The following is a 15,613-nucleotide window of genomic DNA, read 5'->3' as shown; positions in this document are numbered from 1 at the left end:
GTTCATTCAAACAAAATTCTTATACTGAAAATAGATCATCTACTTCTCACACGTCACATCCGCTCATTTGTGTTTTATACTATTGTAGTCCTGACGGATAAGATATCACGGTTTATTTCCTTTCAAAATTCTTCCGTGATTCCGTATTCTCTCATACTCATAATTCTTCATGAACACGGTTCATGAATAAGTGTAATTTTTTATGAATAAGGCGTTCATGAGCCACCTACTGTGAATTTATTATCCTTATTCAATCATGATCCTGAAAATATCTCCTCTTTCTCATATTAATTTCCTTTCATTATTTGGTGATTAGAGGATCTACCTTGCAGATTCATTCATACAATTTACTATGTTCATACATTTTATCCATCAAATAATGTATAGATCAGTTTGAATTTGAAGAGTTTGCTGATTGGACTTAGACTCGTCATTCCAAGCAATTCATGCATTTTTCTTGAACTTCATGAATTGATTGAGTACTTTATTTATGTAGATTACAATATATACAAGCGTATACACTTTTATACAATAGCTTACAATACAGAAAAATTATAGATGAATTTACATGATATAGACTAAGAAAATAATTATTGAATTGTATATGATATGAAGAAAGCAATTTGGAATAACTATAGATAATATTGTTATGCATCTACATAATTTGGCGGAGCTTTGGACAAATCAATGACCATTCTTCGGAAAGAATATTAAAAATATCCTTCTCACTCACTTCTACCAAATGAATAGCCTACGATAAGTTTTCTCTGTTGTAAGTGATAGTAGGTGAACTTGAATTATTGCACATCTGAGGATATCGAGAAAAACTCTCTTCGCCCTCATGTTCTTCTTATAGAATTTGACAAATACAATTGTAGGTGTGCTCATATAATACATAACGTATAACAATAATAGTACGGAAATGATCATCTGAATCTCTCCTTTAATCACGCCTCAGGCTTTATAGGATGATTGAATCCGTTTATATTATCGTATAATAAAATAGTCATTTTTAGAAATCATTAACTTTTTCCAAAGTTTTTTGAAGGAATCTGAAATTCAAATAAAGTATACTCAACTAGTAGTTGCTTTAATTATACTGTATGAATAATTCTGTTTCCAACTAGTTCTGCCAATCATTCTTCAAAAACCATCGAATCTTAAATAATGATTTATTCATTAAATCCTCTGGTTTACAGATACATGTGGAAATTTCACAACATTATCTGAATTGACCCTCATATTTTGGTTTGGAGCATGTTATTTGATCTCTATACTAATGCCACTCGACCATTAATGCACATTGTTTTGTGTTAATTAAGTGATACAATATTGCACATTTATGAATGTATATATTTGGGCTAGTAGGTACTAGAACAAGACTTAAGTTTCTTTCCTTCGGGTTCTGCAGATTTGACGCCTATTGAGATCGATCTAACCATAGGCTATAATAATTATCATCCCGAGTAAAACTTTTAAATCAAACTTTTTATAGAGTTTAAAGTGTCCAATCAGATCATATCGACGCGACTAAGCGTCTAATATTGTAGTCTCTTCATTGGTAATGATAGATAAGTGACTGAGATCATAGTTAATACTAGATTGAAGCTTAACTTTCGAGTGTGGGTGGAAATGAATTGTACACACCTTTAACTTGCTATTCTGTTTTTATTGAAATAGTTTGCATGTGGAAATATTAATATGGGAGCAAGGAGAGGCTATTACAGGAGAAGAGGAAAATGGAGAGTTTTGAAGATTTCCCAGTTATAAGAGACGAGGAGTTTGAGAGTCTTGGAGATTTTTGGTGACTTAACAGCAGCAGCTGCCGCATCCGCCGCAACCACAACCGCAACCGCAACCGCAACCGCAGCATGGCTGGCAACAACAGCAACATGGCTGGCAACAACAGCAGCATGGCTTGCAACAACAGCATGGCTTGCAACAACAGCAGTCTGGGTGCTTGATGACAACGGTGTCACCGCACTTCTTGTGGCAGCAGCAGCCGCACTGGCAGCAGCATGGCTGGCAACAACAGCCGCAACCTCCGCAACCGGAACCGCAACCTCCACAACCGCAGCCGCAACCGCAGGCGTTGGTGACCTGCAACACAAGTTAATGGTTAGACATGTAATCCAAGAGTTTCTATAGAGTGGGTAACTGAAATTATTGTGTATTTCTCCTTAATCTGATATTGTAATGCTTGTTTTGTTAAAGGAAAAATCTTATTTCTTGTTTCTGTGGAAAATGAGTGGAACCAATGCAATGGCAATAAAATGCCGGATAGAGTTCCAGCTCTATTGAATTTTCCAAGATTATATATATAATATTAGCTTAACCTACATTTTGATTTGGACTGTGGTATAAATTTGAGAAGGGACACTTTTGGGCATCAGCCTGTTGTGCCTTCTCACATGAGTGTAATCATTGTACATGACTGAATGAATGAATTCCTTATTCCAAATGAATACCTTTTTTGAAATACGGTATGTACAGAATAACTACTGTTATATATGTTTTTGTAAATAAGAGGAATTCTTATTATTTGTTTCTGTTCTTAAGTGGCTTGGTTTATTGTTGAATAATTGGAAATATCATATTTTCATGGAATTATTAATCGATATAGTCATCGTTTAAAGAAATTAGAATAATATTATACAATAATTTTCACTGACAGGAGTTAATTTCCATTACCAAAGTTACCAAAATACTTTGAGTACATCTCTTTTCAATTTTTGTTCAATTGAACTCCATGCAACTTTCAACAAGTGAATTGAATGAGAGGAAGAACTTGACTGGGAATACTCAAGAAAAAACTATTCTACTGGTGGCAATTATGATTCATGCAAGCTAACATATTATGAGTACATATTGTTTATTATGGATAAACAATTTATAAGAGTTAAATAAACTTTTTATAAATAGCCTAAACTATTTATATGGGTTTGGATTGTTTAGAAGGATGCATCCACGAGGATTATTCAATTCATTTCATCTACCTTCCTCTACTAATAATAAAGTGTTCTATTACAAAGAATCAACTTTCACTATACATTACATTAGTCCATGTAACTTCAAACATTGACAAAATAATTTTCAAAAGTTGAACATCGTGCAATGAAACGAACATATTGAACATAATTCATATGATTGAAATTTATTATTATTGATTCTTGAACATAGATGTTTCATCATTAGGCTATTGTATGAATATAAGAATCCTTATCGATCCATGACAATGATTGAAAGAAAAAGTAATCAAAAAATAAAAATATCGAGACTCACTTTATTTCATTTGTTGGAATTGAGTTCCATAAGTTCGAATTAAAAATGTCAAACAAAATTATATGTTTAATGTAGACTATTGAATATTATTATAACAATTTCCTCACTGGAAAGTTTTGTAATTGAGGCCAAGTTCAAAATATTTTTTATTTTATTTTTTATTCTACAGGAGTAGAAATTTCCCGAGGTGTTCAATTGAATTACTTTTGTTGGGGAATAGTATTCCTTCTCTTTGAAAGGAAAATTTGATGTATTAGGGGAATTCGGAATATCTAAGTTTGGAAGATGATAAGTGAATGCATGAGCATGGGTATTGTGAACAGAAATATTTGTGCAGAATAAATATTTTCGAGTAATGTCCATTATGTGTAGGAGACTTACTTCAATGATGGCCACAAGGGCGAGGAAAGCAGCGATGATTGTCTTTGATGCCATTTTTGAAAAGTATTGTATCGATTTTTCGATTCAATTGTAGTTGATGGAGTGTAACACGATATTTTATAGTAAGTTCCATCAAGAATCAACTTAATCACAGTCACGGAAATCAATATCATATCCTTTCCTAATTTAAGTTCCATTGTTCTTTCAGCTTTATCAGGCGTTTGTTTGCATTTTACGTGTAATCCCACATTTTTCACACTTTTCAACTATGAAAAAACTGGTGATAAGTTGGAAAGTTTGGTGTTGAATTTGTTAAAAATAAAACTGAAATGAATCGGAGTCATGTTCCGATGTCTAATCGATTCCACTAGTACGGTATATCCTCGTGATATCCAGGTTGAGAATGGGTATATATTCGATACCCGCCTCAAAATTCCTCACTTTCTGAAAAAAGAAATTCAGTAAAATGGCCGCCAAGTCACTCATTGCTTCTCTCCTCGCTCTCATTGTTATCATTGAGGTAATTTCCTACAATTAACTCCTTACTCTTAGTTAGGCTACTCCAACTTAGTCTAATTGGTTTAGTAGAATGAGAATGAGTGGTGCAAAATAATGGGATGATTTTAAAAGAGTGATCAAATAATTTTTGGTTTCATTTATCAACTGAAATTCAGAATAAAATTCATACATATTCATCATTGTGAAGTGTGGAGCTGATAACAAAATTTTAATTAGCTCAAAATTTGGTAATATATTGGTTATACTATTTCTAATCAATCATTGAAATTAATAAGGCCACTATTTGGATATTATTAGCGATTGTAAATATTGCACTATGTTATTGTTTTTTTCTGTGTGAGAGGAGTGTTGAATTCTACTCACCTCTCAATATGCATGTTAATATAAACAGGTTTATGGTCAAATATTGATGAGTATAAAAATAGAAATGAGTTTTGAATATTACAATTACATTGATTTAAAAACTAACAAATATTCCTCCACCTTATTATGAATTTTCAAATACACAGAGAGCTCACTCAACAAAACTGAAACTGGATGGCTTTACTCGAAATCTCAAGCTTTTATTCACGCCTCATTTTCCAAATCTGAGCGATGCACTCAATGAATATCCTCTTTGAATCTATCAGAATATCTATAGCATATTGGATTGAGGTACCTGAAATTCTCACTCCAACTTTTCTGAAAAATATCAGTTTTGACTGTTACACCAGTATAAATCTCTTATGAACTGAAATTGAGTTAGTAAACTGTAACTGAGAAGGGTGTAACAACAAAATCATATCCATATCATCCCAGCCAGTGAATGCTCTCAGCATCAAAATAATGCAAACTGAAAACTCTGAAACCAGACCTGAGCGGGTCAGGTCACATGATGTTATTATTATTAACATCGAATGCAAGTGGATGCATTCAACATTCATAGATAATATTATATAGAAGAGGGTTTAAACTACTTCAAACTCAAGTTCTTTATTTGCATTTTCATTCATTTACAATATCAGTTACAAAACTCTCCAAAGAGGAGATGAGTTAAACATAATTTTCCACACATCCACTTGGGTGATCTAATTTGGATATATGAATAAATCAATAATTATGAGTGTATGGATGGATTCTATTCAATATGTAAATCACTTGCTCATATCCAGTATATTGTCCACCATTTCATCAGCTTCACTACTTCTATAGCATTGAATCTTCATCTTCAAGCATAACATGGGAGTTCAGTGTATGAAGAGAGTGAATTTCACTGATAATCGACTTCTATTGACAGGCTGTCTCTGCCTGCGGCTGCGGATGCGGTTGCGGCGGATGCGGATGCGGAGGATGTGGTTGTGGTTGCGGCTGCAAGAGCTGCGGCAAGACCGCTGTCGTTATCAAGGGTAGCTGTGGATGCGGATGTGGAGGTTGCGGATGCGGTGGTTGCGGTTGCGGTTGCGGTGGTTGCGGATGCGGTTGCGGTGGTTGCGGAAGCGGTTGTGGTGGTTGTGGCTGTTGCTGCTGCCAGCCATGCTGCTGTTGTTGCAAGCCATGTTGCTGCTGTTGTCAGCCATGCTGCAGCTGTTGTTGTTAAGCAACCAAAATGCTTCCCCATTTCTAAAAAGTAATGTTGTCTGTCATGATAATATTTGCAACACACCTCTCCATTATTTCCGAAATATACCACAACTAAATTCGCTGATCCTCATGTTAATACTTCTGGAATAAACTTTTTTTTTGTTTCAACACAAGAAGTTGTCAGATTTTTATTCAATCCTCTGGCCTCTCATCAAACTTATTAATGCATGTTTTCAAATGGTCTATATTCTAGAAATAGTAAAATATGAGCAAGCTATAGGTAGGCCTACTTATAGTTTTTTTAAAAATAAATTTCACCCGATTAGACAACTTTAAATCATTCCCTTCTTTATCAAGTATCTGTAAATTTCACATTTTTGTCATATTGAAAGCAATAATATTATAAATAATATATTAAAGTGCAATTCATGTTAGTTTTAATGCTGATTCGAGTTCCTAAATAAGAAGAGTTGATTATTCCAATTATGATTCCTGAGAGCTTACTCTCCACCATTTCCCATATGATTTACTGTAATGAGTTTACTGTAAAAAATGAATTTCAAACAGTCACTATTTCTCTTCAGCTTAAAGTTAGTTTTTAGTTTTTGACTTTTTCATGTACATAATGAATGATTGATTGATTTGATACTGACACTGAATGTAAGCTAGAAAGCTACTTAATTATTGCTTATTGGATAAGCCTTCTTATCTATAGGCTGGAGAATTTTCTCAAATCTATAGAATATAGATTATATCTATAGGCTGGAGTAACATCCAAATCCTATACAAGTATAGATAACCTAATTATAACCTATATTCTATGGATTTGAGAAACTTGCATAGGATTTGGATGTTACTCCAGCCTATAGATAAGAAGGCTTATCCAATAAGCAATAATTAAGTGGCTTTCTAGCTTACATTCAGTGCCAGTATCAAATCATATGGGAAATGGTGGAGAGTAAGCTCTCAGGAATCATAATTGGAGTAATCAACTCTTCTTATTAAGGAACTCGGATCGGCATTAAAACTAACATGAATTGCACTTTAATATATTATTTATAATATTATTGCTTTCAATATGACAAATCTGTAAAATTTACAGATACTTGATAAAGAAGGGAATGATTTAAAGTTGTCTAATCGGGTGAAATTTATTTAAAAAAAACTATAAGTAAGCCTGCCCATAGCTTGCTCATATTCTACTATTTCTAGAATAATAGTAATAAATCTATGATTATTAGATGAATCCTATCATTTATATCTTATGAATCACACAATCCGTTGAATTTTTGTTTCTAATGAATTCGGTAGGATTTCATCACATGCATGTTATGAATATTTAGGTATTCTCTTACATTTTCCATAAAATATCTCACTCCATTAATTCCGAATTTCGAAAATTATCTTGTAGTAACTCAATCATTATGGTATGAAGGTTACTGTAAGCGAGCAATAGATGACTGCTACTGAACGGTCAATGCCTGAAAATTGCTGTCATTACTCTAGCTACTCTACTTTCCCAGTTCAGCTGAATAATCAAAGTGTATGAAAATATTCCTTGAATTCTATTGTTTAATTGAATTGTTGAAAGAAGTAAGATTGTCAAACTGGTGCATCCAGTTGTAGTATATTAACCGAAATTATTTAGATAATTAGTTATTCAATGATCTATTTCATGGAATGTGATAAATTACTTACACATATGAAATTGATCCTGTTATTCAGGTCTCAACTCTCAACTGTTTTTTGTAGATAATTCTCCATTAAAACATCAAAATGGCATCACACATAAGTAGCTGTAAATTTATCAATGATTTATGTATTGAAATATTAGAATGAAGTAATGCATTGAATAGCATTGAAGGTACCTATGATGTTTTTATCAATTCTATTTTATTGATATCATCTATCTAAATAGTATCCAATTAAAAGTATTTGACATTCATTTCATTAATTAGATTTTTATAAGATATTAAATATAAATTTATTGAATAAATTTTATTTAATGGAATCTAGAATTGAAGATATGGATAGTAGGTGGAGTAATCATTTTCTCAAAGTTAATTTTTCGTCAATAATGTGCAATGGAGAATACTTTGTATCTTCCTTGTGGACCCTTGATCAAGGAAGTATTTTATTTTCATCATGATCACTGATGATTTGGATGATGGGAATGTATTATCATTTTATGTTGTTCATAAAAAGATAATATTATTCACATGTGGATTCATTATGTGAGTCCACTACGTCTCACACAGTACAGTTCCAGTTAGAGCTTATCAATTATTGAAGATTCATTAAATGCAATACTAGAATTCATATTTCGATTCAAAGAAATTGCAAGTTCTAATTAGTGTGAAAATATTGACACTGATAAGTACCTTAATAAGTACCGATTGGTTTGAAGCCCTATTTTCAAACCATTGAACCCCATACTTTAAAAGCTCTGAGTTTAAAGTGAGTTTGAATCATGAAACTGTCATTCTTCTCTAACAGAAAATTAATGAGCATATATATATCCATTTTCTTCAAGTCATTCTCCACCTAGAGTCTATTTGTAAATCAAGAAGGGATCAATTCAAGGAATATAACAGTGTTTGAGGTTGACTAATTTTATTCACTCATTTTAGCAATGGAGGAACTGTATATTATTAGTAATTAGAGAGAGTATTTAGCAGCATGACTGGCAGCAGCATGGCTGATGGCAGACTGGACGACAGCAGCAGGTGTCTGGCTCCTTGATGACAACAGTGTTGCCACACTTCTTCTGGCAACAGCATCCGCACTGGCAGCAGCATGGCTTGCAGCAGCATGGCTCACAACAGCAGCAGGACTGTTGCTGGCAACAACATGGCTGACACACTGGGCGACAACAACAGGTGTCTGGCTCCTTGATCACAATGGTGTCTCCGCACTTCTTCTGTGGCACGCAACAACACTTGCAACATGGCTGGCAACAGCAGGTTGGTTGGCAACAGCAGGTTGGCTGGCAACAACATGTTGGCTGACAACAGCAGCATGGCTTCTGACAACAGCACTTGTCCTGCTTGATGACAACTGCGGTCTTGCCGCAGCCGCAACCGCAACCACAACCACTGCCGCAGCCGCAGCCGCAGCCGTAGCCGTAGCCAGAACCGTAGTAGTCTCCGTAGACTGGAGATGAGTAGACCTGAGAAAGAAAAAAGAATAGAATAAGTTATAAGCACTATAGTAAATAAACTTGATTAGACAATACATTGATGATTCTGGAATATATGAGTAGTTCTAGGGATATAGATCACTTCCCCATAACACTGTACTTCTCTCCTGTGATCATCCGAACTTTCAAATTTCAAAGGAAAGTGGGTATGTCCCTTAGAACTCAATTTTCTCCATCTCTCATCCTCATCTTGAAAATTCTCTCAATCGGTAAAAACCAAGGACTTATATCTGTACCCTTTACAAATTCTTTTTGTTTATTTGAGTTCGAATTTGTGTAATAAAGAAGCTCATTCTTAAGTATGATACATCAATAGCTATAATATAATGGTTGGCAGCAAACAATGAACTCCTTGAAATAAGATTGAGCAAAAGTTTTTTACGAATCTTGAAGATAAAATATCAGTTGGTAGTAATACGATTTTATAGGCATGTAATATATTAAAATTTGAAACTGGAATACTAACTTCAGAAACTCTTTGATACTGAATAATTATCGACAAAATGTGAAGATTATTGGAGTCTCAGTCAACTAAAGAAACTTCTCTCAAGTACATGAATGAAAAAAATAATGTCAGTTGTGTAATTACATTATATAAAACAGATGAGTTGATGTAAGCTTATTACATTATTTCAAAATTTAGTGTCGAGAATGCTCAGAACTTGAAAAAATATTAGTTCCATAGGAGTTAAATAGACTTTTGCTGATAATAGTGGTTAATAATATTATTCTGTTTCAAACAGATAGAATAAAACTCACTTGAGAGATGGCGCAAAGGGCACAGACGGCAAAAGCGAGCTTGAAAGCCATTTTGTTGAGAAGTGTAGTCTCTTGGTGATGACAGTTGTTTGTGTTGAAAATGATTTTCTCACCAATTTATACAAAATTTTCGCTCATAATCTTGTATTTTGAGAGAAATAGCATTTTTGAGATATTACTTACATGGGGATGATAGGACTTATCGCAAATCAGTGAGATTTCAGTTTTCTGGCGAAAAAACTCTCTTTTCTCTCGTACCATTCATTATCGCACATTGACAGTAGATATAACAAAACAATAGAACGGATAAGTAAAAGAGCATGAGAAATTCAATTTTCAGGTGTAAGAAAAACTGGCAGAAAAACTCTAAATGTAAACAATCATGAGAAACTGCATATTTTTCCTATCGAGAGGACGAAGTTAAGATAAGGCAGTGTTTTGTATTTTTCAATAATTAGAATCTTTGCTAAACTAATAATTACAAGACTCAAATATTCTTCTGAGACAGAAAGTGCACTATGTTTCATCATCGTAGACTGATACTTGGACTTGCTCATTCGTTAAAGGTCAATATCGGTAGATATGCTTTTTGCTTTCTATTCTAAAATGAGAAAAATGCATGATGAAACTATTCAAAACTTATTAGTTGTCATTCATTCAACTGCCTCCAATACACGTATATAGTAAATATGTACTTGGTGAAATGTAATATTGTGAAAACTGAATTAAATAAATAATTAAATACAATAAGCTCAATTCGAATAAATAAATAAATCAAGCGAACTAAGTCCACTATTCAAACTCCGTTTATTGTTTTAGGTGGCATTCAGTTAACATTTCAATTTTATTACAAGAGTCTACATTAAGATATTTTCCATTACATCATTAATATTATTTAATTCAAGAAATCACAAAATCCAAATCAAACCGAGACTTCTTCTTCCATTGTTTTTCAAGTTCATAATAGGTTATTTCATTCTTCTGTGGTTGAGACTTGATCATTTTTATAAATCGATTTATATGACGTAACCTTATTATTCAGTGTTCATGATAATCTGTAAAGTAACATGTATTTGACATGAAATTTATTATGTGATAAAAAGCTTCTAAATTCGTTTCTGAACCGTATGCCTGAAACTGAATGCTATTATTGAACATTATCATTGTATAAATTTATAAAATAGCATACTTTTGGTCAAATAACTTACAACTTGAGTTGCTAAACCTTTCTCGTATTATAATTTATAGGTCCACCGTAGTTAGTGAACTCACACAACAGGCTCTATCAGTGAGTTATTCTATTGCTAATACATAAATGTAAAATGTGACATGACAAGTTAATATTCAACTCCATTCTATTTGCGTGAGAGATTTCTTCCTCGATGAAAAAGACCTTTCTTTTCCCATCATACAATCCTAATTGATTTTCTTTATTAAAAGTATTTTCTGAGATGACCTTTAGAAGTGTTATTCAATGGAAGAAATTCACACTCAATCGTAAGATGATAAAACCAACTGGGAAGTTGTAATTTGAAACAGATACAAGATATCCCAGCTCGGCGTTGTTGTTAATCCATTACGATGCAGATTACCAGTATTAAAATTTTTCATACCTCTATAATTTTCCTCTCTTTTGAGATAATTTCAATTGTTCCTATCGAATCAGGTATGATTTTAGAATGTTTCTTAAATATTCTGGTACAGAATGAGGAAAGACTTGCTATCTTTTGGAATTTGAGTAGTGGAAGAAGATATTAATTATTTCAGAGAGAGAAATTGACCACGAAATTTGTATAAATAGGGAATGCAAATAATGATCATCCATTACAATTGTGAAGATTGTCTCCATAAGTAGAAACATCCATAAGATTGTACTGAGGAAATGATGACTTTGAAATTTGTAATAGTTCTGGTTTCATCTTTGGCAATTTCATCTCAGGTAACTATAATATCTTAGTCAATCCTTGTAAAAAGAGGAAAAACACGGTGTCAATTTATATTTTTTTATGAAGAATAGGGAATAAATCAGTCAATCGTACTGAATACCTATTCTTTCATTCAAGAGTTGAACAAAACGTATTGAATACCGTATTAGACTGGAAGTCATCTGTAACCTATCACAAAGCAAATATAAGGCATCAACACACAGTGTGACATTATTCTCAAGTTTTCATATGTCTGAAAAGTAATTTGTACTACAAATCCATCTTCTTTTGGAAAACTAAATATACCATTTTCCTGCAATACTGGAAATTTATAGTAACGAGTATTGAAATTTCGTACTCAAGTCATGTATTAGAATGCTGAAAGCTGTCTTGAAGCTCAACAGTTTCATTAGTTAAAAATGTTATGCGCTAAATTCAATGAGGTCAAGAGACTAGGCCTACCCTTCGTATTTTTGAATTGAGTAGACAAAACAAAAAACATTTTTATAAACAGTTCATATTAGTCGGCCTATTCAACACTTAAATGGGAATAGAGGCTATTATTTGTAAACTTTCAATTCAATAGTGATCACGAGTTACCATAGTCTACTTTTCATGTTATCATGTAAAATATAATTATTCTCTATCATTTATGATTCCCAGCTTGAAAAACGAAAATTATTCAAGCAATATGGAGTTATAATAAAATTTATTCATCACATTGTGTAAGTATTTCTTAACATTGGGAAAGGCACAACAGGCTCATGCCCAAAACTGTCCCATTTCCAATTTATATTATACTGTCCAAATCAAAATGTTGGTTATGTCACTTTCACTTTTCAAAATACAATTTACACTCTTCAATACTCAGATAAACGAACAAATTTTGAATCAAATAGATACTATTAGAGTCTGAAATTAGAAAATCTAGAACAGTAACTTAATAATTATTTAAAAAGTCTAAATTTTGAATGAAACTAGAAATTTGAGGGTCAATTCATCCTCTATATCATGAAGGAAGCTTGAGTAAGATATCTTTGTGTTCTGCATGCCCTTCTCACATTTCATGTTCAGTAATGGGGAAAAATATATATTCTAAGAGTCACATGTTCCTTCTTGCTCCTGATATTGAGCTACATACGGTACTGTGATAATAACATACAAAAGAAAACACCTCTCAATGTATAATTACTATTACGAGCATTACAACGTTTTAAGCTACCAATTCGTTTAACTTTTATATTATATGCGATTTCAAAATTTCAGATAATTGTACATCCAATATATTACGGGGCTTTTATGCTACCATATCATGTAACTTTTCTTTATACAATTTCGAATAAGATAAATATAAATTAGAAATCCCAATACCCTTATCAAATTGTTCAATAACGACATGTTTCAGCTATATAATGCCATTATTAAAGACTTGATAATTTCTTGATTGAACAATTTTGAAAGGGTACTTAGATTTCTAATTTTTATTAGCCCTAAAGGAAAAAGACACTTTCGAATAAGTTATTGCACATTTAATTTCAATTGTAAAAATTATAAATAAATAAAATAAATAAATTGTAGCTTGAAATATCTGAGCAATTGCTATTAATTCATTAGAGAACATCTATTTGCTAAAGATACTTCTTTCGTGATGAAAGAGACCTCTCCTTTCTCATCATACAATAATTGATTTTGTTTTCTCAAAAGTATTTTATCATTTTATTTGAAGTAAAACTTTATCAGTTGAATGTATTTTTTAATTCATCCATCCATAGAAGCATAATAAAATAAAATAAAATATTTTGTGTGAGGAGAAGCAGTTCCAAACCGAAAATGTAGCTTCTTAAATTTGATGAATAATTTTGTTTTGAAGAATGGTAAAGTTCTACAAATTTGAATAATACTTTCCAGGTTGTCAGGTCTTGTCCATCATGCAACTGTGGATGCAACTGTGGATGTAGCTGTGGTAGGACGGCTGTTGTCATAAGAAGCCAGGAATGTGCACCAAGCTGCCAACCAGCATGTTGTCAACCAACCTGTTGTCAACCAACCTGTTGTCAACCAACCTGTTGCCAACCAACCTGTTGTCAACCAACCTGTTGTCAACCAACCTGTTGCCAACCATCATGTTGCCAACCAACCTGTTGCCAACCAACATGTTGTCAACCAGCATGCTGCGAACCAGTTTGTGAACCGACTTGCTACCAACCAGCAATTGTACAGACATGTTGTCAACCAACTTGTTGTCAGCCATCTTGTTGCCAACCAGTTTGTCAGCCAACTTGTTGTCAACCATCTTGTTGCCAACCTACCTGTTGTCAACCAGCCTGCCAACCATCTTGTTGTCAGCCAGTTTGTCAGACAACTTGTTCAACCGGACTGCTTTGCAGGAAGAGAGAGGGAGAAACTATTGTTGTCAAGGAGCCTGACACCTGTTGTTGTCATCCAGTTACTGTCAAAACTTCTTGCTGCAACAATTGCGGTTGCGGTTGTGGATGCGGGTGCGGATGTGGATGTGGGTGTGGATGTGGCTGCACACCAAGCTGCATCCAAACTTACGCCTGCAAGAAGAAGATTGGCAAAACTTATGTGATCAAGAAACCTGACACTTGTGAGTGTCAGCCAATTCAAGTACAAACTTGTCAAGTCGCTCCATCATGTGGATGCTCTTGCTCTCCTTGCTGTTAAAACAATCCTTGTTGTTGATCAATCAATTTATAATGCCTAAAATGAATTAGGATATCTGTAAATAAATATTGAGAGAAATAAAATTATTTTATAATAAATTGGTTTATTTATTGAGCTTGAACATGCTTTTGTCTGATCCAAAATAGTTCAACTCCTATTAAGTAAGAAATCCCCCAAATTACCTTCCTTACAAATTATTTCTCATCATTGAATCCCACTATCATGCAGTTATATTCCAAAGAAATTGCATCTCTGTAATCTCGTCAGTAAAATGAATAAATTCTGATGCGATACACTAGTATTATCAATAATACTTTTATCAATCTAATTGCTTTTTTGTAAGGTCTTGCACAACAAGATCTCAAATAGGGTACCTATATTATGTGTGATTGAGTCGTAATATATTTGAAATGCTGGTAACCGGTAGGCTATCAGTAACATAAGTAGATACTTTGTTAAAAGATGTTTGTATTCTGAGCTGTGTTGTATTGATAGTATGATTTTCAATGTACTCTAATTAGTAAATTACAAACTATTTATTCTATCTATAATAAATTACTTTTGAAGTTTCATGCTTGCTTGATATTTAGGCTACTCCTGCTGTATTTAGCAGATGAAGAATGATTCAGAGTGAAATTGTAGTCACGAATTAAGTCATTCATCGCAAATCTTTTCAGAATAGGTAAATTTCATAACAATTTTGTTATTGCTGCTCGTCTTGAATACGGGGAAACATTTCAGAAATCTGAACCAGCTACCGTAATTGGAACATCGGATTTCGAATCCGATATTTAAAGTCTCAATAGATAAATTACGTGTTCGAATTAGATGTTCACATATTATGATGATAAATGACTGCAGATGAATGAAGACAATGCATACATTCGATCGTATGGGATAGTATCAACTTGAAATATGAACAATATTTAACAAGAAATTCCTCAAAACAACATGAGCTTATCCAAATTTGGATTGATTGAGAGAAAAAAATCTATTTGGAAGAGGATAGAAAAATGAATTCACTACAGGGGGAAAAACATAAGAGCGTTAACAAGTAGGCTATTGCAGTAATGACTAATAACTATACTGCTACAGATAGTTCAATAACTAGTTATCTTCAATCTTCAGACTACTTGTGTTCTATCTTATTGAAATCAAAATATTATCATGCAATATACATGGAGGAACACCAGATAGTGAACAGAATTCTCGAAGAAGCACGTCAATATGGAATAATTATTATATGGTGCAGTAACTCACTTTTTGAGAGAAACAAGAAAAATGTATTCAAGGCTCTTTGTTT

At 33.1% G+C, this 15,613-nt stretch overlaps 3 protein-coding genes and 1 long non-coding RNA gene across 4 annotated transcripts; 2 read left to right on the top strand and 2 right to left on the bottom strand.

The window, feature by feature from the left end:
* Positions 1-1,648: 1,648 nt before the first annotated feature.
* On the bottom strand, positions 1,649-3,894 carry LOC111045911 (keratin-associated protein 5-2). The gene is made up of 2 exons (XM_022331388.2): positions 3,664-3,894; positions 1,649-2,100 (listed from the first exon to the last, which is right to left on the bottom strand). Exons 1-2 carry the CDS (start codon positions 3,715-3,717, stop codon positions 1,810-1,812), a joined length of 345 nt encoding a protein of 114 aa, XP_022187080.1. The 5' UTR covers positions 3,718-3,894; the 3' UTR covers positions 1,649-1,809.
* Positions 3,888-5,915, top strand: LOC111045913 (keratin-associated protein 5-2). Its single transcript, XM_039432243.1, has 2 exons — positions 3,888-4,183; positions 5,459-5,915. The coding sequence occupies exons 1-2, from the start codon at positions 4,130-4,132 to the stop codon at positions 5,756-5,758; spliced, it is 354 nt and encodes a 117-aa protein (XP_039288177.1). The 5' UTR covers positions 3,888-4,129; the 3' UTR covers positions 5,759-5,915.
* Positions 5,916-8,338: 2,423 nt separating this feature from the next.
* On the bottom strand, positions 8,339-11,117 carry LOC120352297 (keratin-associated protein 5-4-like). The gene is made up of 2 exons (XM_039432242.1): positions 9,701-11,117; positions 8,339-8,911 (listed from the first exon to the last, which is right to left on the bottom strand). Exons 1-2 carry the CDS (start codon positions 9,749-9,751, stop codon positions 8,414-8,416), a joined length of 549 nt encoding a protein of 182 aa, XP_039288176.1. The 5' UTR covers positions 9,752-11,117; the 3' UTR covers positions 8,339-8,413.
* On the top strand, positions 10,048-14,431 carry LOC120352298. The gene is made up of 2 exons (XR_005571755.1): positions 10,048-10,266; positions 13,534-14,431. It is a non-coding gene; the product is annotated as an uncharacterized LOC120352298 (long non-coding RNA).
* Positions 14,432-15,613: the final 1,182 nt, after the last annotated feature.

This window comes from Nilaparvata lugens, chromosome 7 (assembly GCF_014356525.2).
Source record: "Nilaparvata lugens isolate BPH chromosome 7, ASM1435652v1, whole genome shotgun sequence".
NCBI lineage: Eukaryota > Metazoa > Arthropoda > Insecta > Hemiptera > Delphacidae > Nilaparvata > Nilaparvata lugens.
The sequence above is the reverse complement of the archived record's forward strand: the minus strand, read 5'-3'. Positions and strand labels throughout refer to the sequence as shown.

Excerpts from the sequence above, each read along its gene's own strand:
- LOC111045911 (XM_022331388.2), bottom strand. The coding sequence starts at position 3,717 with ATGGCATCAAAGACAATCATCGCTGCTTTCCTCGCCCTTGTGGCCATC. Across the intron at positions 2,101-3,663 it reads CCCTTGTGGCCATCATTGAA|GTCACCAACGCCTGCGGTTG; the intron begins GTAAGTCTCCTA and ends CTTGTGTTGCAG.
- LOC111045913 (XM_039432243.1), top strand. The coding sequence starts at position 4,130 with ATGGCCGCCAAGTCACTCATTGCTTCTCTCCTCGCTCTCATTGTTATC. Across the intron at positions 4,184-5,458 it reads CTCTCATTGTTATCATTGAG|GCTGTCTCTGCCTGCGGCTG; the intron begins GTAATTTCCTAC and ends TTCTATTGACAG.
- LOC120352297 (XM_039432242.1), bottom strand. The coding sequence starts at position 9,751 with ATGGCTTTCAAGCTCGCTTTTGCCGTCTGTGCCCTTTGCGCCATCTCT. Across the intron at positions 8,912-9,700 it reads CCCTTTGCGCCATCTCTCAA|GTCTACTCATCTCCAGTCTA; the intron begins GTGAGTTTTATT and ends TTTCTTTCTCAG.